The 6,000-nt window shown below is 53.7% G+C and overlaps 1 protein-coding gene across 1 annotated transcript; it reads left to right on the top strand.

The window, feature by feature from the left end:
• The first annotated feature begins 1,422 nt into the window (after positions 1–1,422).
• Positions 1,423–5,671, top strand: Gal (galanin and GMAP prepropeptide). The gene is made up of 5 exons (XM_051192090.1): positions 1,423–1,503; positions 2,197–2,251; positions 3,567–3,656; positions 4,013–4,090; positions 5,427–5,671. Exons 1-5 carry the CDS (start codon positions 1,423–1,425, stop codon positions 5,495–5,497), a joined length of 375 nt encoding a protein of 124 aa, XP_051048047.1. The 3' UTR covers positions 5,498–5,671.
• Positions 5,672–6,000: the final 329 nt, after the last annotated feature.

Here is a 6,000-nt window from a genome sequence, read left to right as displayed (position 1 = left end):
GTCAGTGGATCCCTCCAGGGGTGGCCCGGGTATGCACAGCTTCCTTAGTGTGGAGACTTGTGGAACGTAGAATTGACAAACACCATTTGCCCATATTCTGCTCAGCCCAGGGTCCCAGGTGGGTTTTTTGGGAGAGAGGAGCTCTTCTGCACAGGGTCAGGCCCTGCTAGCCAGGATTGAGACTTCACACCCAGGTTACAAGGGGACCTGGCTGGCAAAGCCAGAGAGAGGGGTCCACTTCTGAGCTAGGTGACCTCAAGGGCTGTGCCAGTCATCACAGGGCTGCACCTGCTTGAAATTTCTCACATTTTGGGAGTCCAGAGTTGTTGCTACCCGTGTCTGTCCTGAGGTGTGATTGCAGGGTGTGTGGCCATGCCTATGCGCCTATGCGCTTCCCTGAATAGGCGGCTAAACTCCAAGGGTGAGGACTGCCCACCCCCCCTCCCACACACACACCGAGCCCTCTTGGCAAAAAAATCTAGCCTGGGGCTCCACTCTGGGCTCTACAGGACTCAACCACAGATACAACAGAGCCCACTCAGGGAGCTCAGGATAGGGGCTCCAAGGAGCCTGCTGGGGGCGGGAGGGAGGGTGCACAGTGGCCAGCCACCCTCCACTCTGCCCGCATCCCTGATTGGCTGCCCCCTGTTCATCAAAACAGCAGTGGGGAGCACTGGGCCCAGAGTAGGGAAGCTGCAGATGGAGAGCAGGACCTGGGAACTTTGTTTCTCAGGAGGTGCTTCGGACTGGCCTGGCTTGGGCTGTGGGGTGGTGGTCCTTCCAGCCCCAGCCCTGGGAAAGAGAGTAAGACTCCTCGCCCGCCGGCCTCGGGATGGGGGTGTCAGAGTCACTCTTGTTGAGCACCGGGGTGGAACATTGTGGGAGGAGCTCTGTGATGCAGGGCTGGCCCGGGTGACGGTCTGGGACTGGGGGTGGTCCTCTCCTGCTCCCAGGAGCGGGTTCCGGTCACTGCAGCCCTTGGGACTCGCGGGAGGCGGCGCTGAGCGGGTGACGCGGCAGCTCCCTTGGGGCATAAATAGCGGCGGCGGCGCTGCTCCTGCTGTGGACACGTCGAAGGATCCTCGCGCGCTTCCTCACACCGCGCCACTGCGCCATGCGGTGAGCGACACGCCTGTCCGCCACGCCACGCCCAGACCGAGACATCCTCGACCTGCACCGACCAGCCACGCCCGGTTCCCACCGCTACTCAAGGTACCTGTGCCCCATTGAGGTGCGCCAGGCCCGAGTCCTCGGGAGGCTGGCCGTCCAGTCCCTGCCCCCTGCCCCTCTCACAGCTCTGTTTCCATCATCCCACCTCTCCCACTTCCACGACATTCCTGTCTGAGGTCCGAGTGGCCCCCAGATATGTGCGTGTGCAAGGTGGCTCAAATGGTGTCAACTCGTGCACTTTTCTCCTTCCAGATGGCCAGAGGCAGCACCCTCCTGCTAGCCTGCCTCCTGTTAGCTGTGACCCTGTCAGCTACTCTGGGACTTGGGGTACCAGTAAGTGCTGAGAACAACGACCACTAAGGAGGACTAAGGGGGTCAGACGTGAGGATCATCCTGGAGCAAAGGATGGTTCATTCTTCCCACAGCAGGGTGGGGTGGGGTGGGGTGGTATGTCCCCCAGCAGCTGCTGGCGGGTGGGGAGGGTCCCAGGAGAAGGGCTGAGGACCAGGCGGACACTGACAGGCTCAAAATGGCTCCCTCCATACTCAGAGGTAGGGGCTCAGGCTTGTAATCCCAGTACTCAGGAGGCAGGTGGAGGCTGGAGGGTCAAAAGTTCAAGGCTGGGCCTCCCCTACATAGAGATTTTTGGCCAGCCTAGGCTATACACAGGGTGTCTCAACAAAACAGCAAGGAAAAGGCTCCCAATTGTTGGTGGAAGCCTGTGGTAAACAGACTAGATTGCGGGTGCTGGAAGCACAGCCCTCAGCCCTGAGGCTGCTCAGGAGTAAGTCTGTCACCTGGCTCTGAAGAGAATACTAGGAGTTACCAGCTGAGCCCTGCTCTGGTTTGAACATTAATGGACCTAAAATTAGTGCATACATCGATGTGTTCAGGTCAAATGCTGTTATTCAGGGCAGCCTGGGTGTCTAGGCTTCTGCTCTGTGCTGGGCTGAGGAGCCAGGCACAGGCTACTCTGCTCTTCAGCCCAGGGACCTAGGCTGTCTGACCCTTGTCATCCTATTTTAGGTGAAGGAGAAGAGAGGCTGGACCCTGAACAGCGCTGGCTACCTTCTGGGCCCACGTGAGTGATGTTGGGCTGGGTGGCTGAGGCTGCTTCATTGTGGGTCCTATGTGACTATGGGAGCCAGGCACTGCTCTCATAGCCAATTTACTCTCAGATGAGAAGCAGGGGGCATTCCCATGTGGTTGTGGGAGCTGTGGGTTTCCATTAGCCAAACCACTGAAACTTAAAACACCTGCTGTGTTGGGGTGCTCTCCCACTCTCTGAGATGCCTTACCCCTCCACTCTTACTCATAGCAGATGAGCTCGTTCCTGGTCTCCTGATACCACCCTGGCAACCCCAGTGCCTAGCCTCCTCACTTTATCTTGCCTCTGAGCCTGCTCTGGTCTGAATCTCGATTCTCTTCCAGTTCTCAAAGCTTCACTGCCCCGCCCAGCACTTGACACCTCCTGAGCAAACCAGGGACTGCCCATTAGTGCTCTGCACATTTAGAATATTGAAAATGTTATCACAAAGACTTTGAGCCAGAATAGAAAACGTGTTCCCATTGCCAAGTTCACGCAGCCATCCAGCTGGGTCAGGAGGTGCACTGTGGAACAGCCAGGTGTCAGGTACCTTCGATGCCACTGAAGTGTGGCAGGTTTTGAAGGCCAGAGCTGCTGGGATGTGGATGCCTCAGGGAAGAGCTCCAAGATGAGACAACATAGCTACTCCACGAACTTAGCCCTAAACTCTGGCTCTGTTGAATTCACTGGCCTTTTTGTGTAGCTTGGCAGTGTGGGCTAAGTGGCCAGAAGCACTGAGCCTCATCCATGTCACCTATTTTGTCTCCTAAGTTGCCCCCTCCAGCCTCTGTGTGCCATCAACACTTGTCAGCTGTCATTTATTTCCTGACTCTGATCTTGTCCCTTAGGGATCTCTTTGTCTCAGCCACAGTCACAGCTCTCTGCACCCCCATTTCCACTACCCTACCTTCCCTGGCTGAAGTTCTCCTATATGGGAGTGGTCCTTGAAAATAACAATCTGTTATTTCTCCAGTGTCCCTAGTTTCCAGGGATGCAGAGACCCAGGTTCTGTTCTTTCTGGGAGGTATTTCCTAGAAGCCAGCTCCTGTCTCTGGGGTCAACCAGTTTCTGTTGGAGACGCCTGCTTCAGTGCCTACCCCTCCTTACCATAGCCTCTCTCTTCCCACTGGATTCCAGTTCGCTGTGATTACCACCTCACCCAGGGACCCTGGAGACATTGCTTCCCTCTTCTGGGGTGTCCACACATTGGCTTCATGCTGGTGGTTCTGCTATGTGTGGTCTTCCCCTGGGGGTGGAAATGGGATAAGCCACAGTGTCAGCAGGTCCTCCCTCTCTGGTCTGCACACAGATGCCATTGACAACCACAGATCATTTAGCGACAAGCATGGCCTCACAGGCAAGCGGGAGCTACAACTGGAAGTGGAAGAAGGGAGACCAGGTAAGGCCCCAGTCCCTGAATGTACATCCCATCATTCCTGGGACTCCCGGGTGGTAACACCTACCACTGTCCTGCCTCCAGTCACAGCCTGAGGTTGTCCTGGCCAGGCAGGACCTGGGCGCCTGCAGCCTCCTACACTTCTCAACTGGTAAGACTGGGGAGCAATGTCATGGGGCATGCAGCTACAACAAGGGAGCTGGCCATGGAGGCCTCTGGAAAAGCTGGTTCTACTTCTCTAGAGGACACTAGATGGCCTGTGATGCTCCCAGGTTCTCAGCCAGCCTCTCTGGCCTCTGATAGGTAATAGGAGGGTAGTGAGGAAACAGGCCACAACAGTGTTCTTTTCCATTGTCTAGGAAGCGTTGATGCGCCTCTACCTGAGAGCAACATTGTGCGTACCATAATGGAGTTTCTGAGTTTCTTGCACCTTAAAGGTATGGGTGTATTTTCCATCTAAAATGGCATCATAGGCTGCAGGGTATCCCCAGCACTGGCAGGAAAAAGAGTGAAAATGGGTTTCATGGAATGCCACAGTGAAACAAACATCCATCACCCTACTCTGCCCTATGTTAAGACTGAGGCACATCACACTCAAAATGTCCTGTGCTGGGGCTGATGGTGTCAACAGGCTGTCGTCACTACTAAGAAGAGAGTGGAGCTTTGTGGACAGGTCACTTTCCTGGACCCTAGTTTTGGCATAGTGCTTTTTTAGGGCATGATATGCCTCAAGCCAGGTTCTGCAAGGCTATGAAAAGCCATATTCTGTTAACACAGTGCCTGGCAGGTTGACTCTGGGAGCTATTAACTCACTCAGTTTTCTGCCATGCCACTGCTCTTCCAAGAGGAGCTGAAGGGCCCGAGATTAAAACCTATAGGGAAGCGGTGGTGGTGGTGGTGGTGGTGGTGGTGGTGGTGGTGGTGGTTGATAAGTATTGGATCTCCAGTTATTGGGTTCTTCCACCAGTGTAATAAGCCAAATAAAAACAAATAAATTCAGATTTAATAAGCAGAGCACTCCCAGGTGATTCTCAGGGAAGCAGGAGAGGGGATCACATGGCAGATCTGTGGGCAGATCTTAAGTAGCCTGTAGGATCTTAAATAGCCTGTAGGTGGTTTTGAGATGTTCCAGGGGAGGAGCTGCCCACAGTGGGCTTTCTTGGAGGGGGAGGTCTGGAGTGGGAGGAGTGGGGCTGGGTGGAACTTCTCAACATGGGTAACAACCTGGAGACATGACCCAGTACTTGAGAGCATTTGCTGTTCTTCCAAAGGACCCCAGTTCAGTTCCAAGTACCTATGTCAGGTGGCTCACAGCCATTCATAACTCCAGTCTCAGAAGATCTGACACTCTCTTCTGGTATATACACACACACACACACACACAAAGTATTTAAAAAAATAAAACCAACCAACCAGGCAGGGGGGAGTGTGGAACAGCTGATAGCATTAGAGCCCCAACCCAAGGTCCTCAGGCCTCTAGGGTGCTTCTAGGGCTTTCTGCAGATCTCTGGGTGACTACTGCTGCCGAGGGTGCCTTGGTTTTTCCAGGGGCATCTATGTTTCCATTTGGTTTTGATCTTGTAGCAGGGGAAGTATTCTTAGACACTCGCTTCACGACTACAACGCCCTACCCTCAGTCCTTCAGAGGTTAGACACTCAGATGCTGTCCCCAATTCAGGGTCCCCACAGTGAGACCTCGCCCGCCCCTCTCTATGGGTACTGCCATGTGATTCTCTCTCAAGCTAACCTGACTGATAACTCTTCCTTATTCAGAGGCTGGGGCCCTGGACAGCCTGCCTGGCCTCCCTTTGGCCACCTCCTCAGAAGATATAGAGCAGTCCTGAGACCACACCCACCCAGCATGTGTCCTATGCTGTAATTTAAAGTCACTCTAGGCAGAATCTTCTGCCAACTCCTCAAACAAACCCTCTGTTCTCTGCTTTGATGCTGTGCTGTTATAATTAAGATGTTTTGATTGGAGTAATTATATTGTGTGACACAATAAAGACGAGCAAGTATCTGGGACTGTTTAGTTCTTCTATGCTGCAACCCATCACCTCCAGTGTGGTTATTTATTTATTATATATTGTGTATATGCACACATGTACCTTGGGTATTGAACTCAGATCATCAGGCTTGGCAGTAGGTGCCTTTACCTGCTCAGCCATCTTTTTGGCTCCCCACCAGTGTGTTTTAAAAGGTAATGGTAGGTATCCACCCTTGCTTTCTGTGAGACTTAAACCCAAATTCCACATGGACTGAAGAACACGTCAGCCTTTGCTGTGCCTAGAACAGTTATCTCCATGCTCAGCTCAGTCTGATGTGGCAGTCTAGTACGCTGCTGGTG

Source organism: Phodopus roborovskii, unplaced genomic scaffold (assembly GCF_943737965.1).
Source record: "Phodopus roborovskii unplaced genomic scaffold, PHOROB, whole genome shotgun sequence".
Lineage (NCBI taxonomy): Eukaryota > Metazoa > Chordata > Mammalia > Rodentia > Cricetidae > Phodopus > Phodopus roborovskii.
This window is presented reverse-complemented; position numbering and strand designations above follow the sequence as displayed.

Excerpts from the sequence above, each read along its gene's own strand:
- Gal (XM_051192090.1), top strand. The coding sequence starts at position 1,423 with ATGGCCAGAGGCAGCACCCTCCTGCTAGCCTGCCTCCTGTTAGCTGTG. Across the intron at positions 1,504-2,196 it reads CTCTGGGACTTGGGGTACCA|GTGAAGGAGAAGAGAGGCTG; the intron begins GTAAGTGCTGAG and ends ATCCTATTTTAG. Across the intron at positions 2,252-3,566 it reads TGGCTACCTTCTGGGCCCAC|ATGCCATTGACAACCACAGA; the intron begins GTGAGTGATGTT and ends GTCTGCACACAG.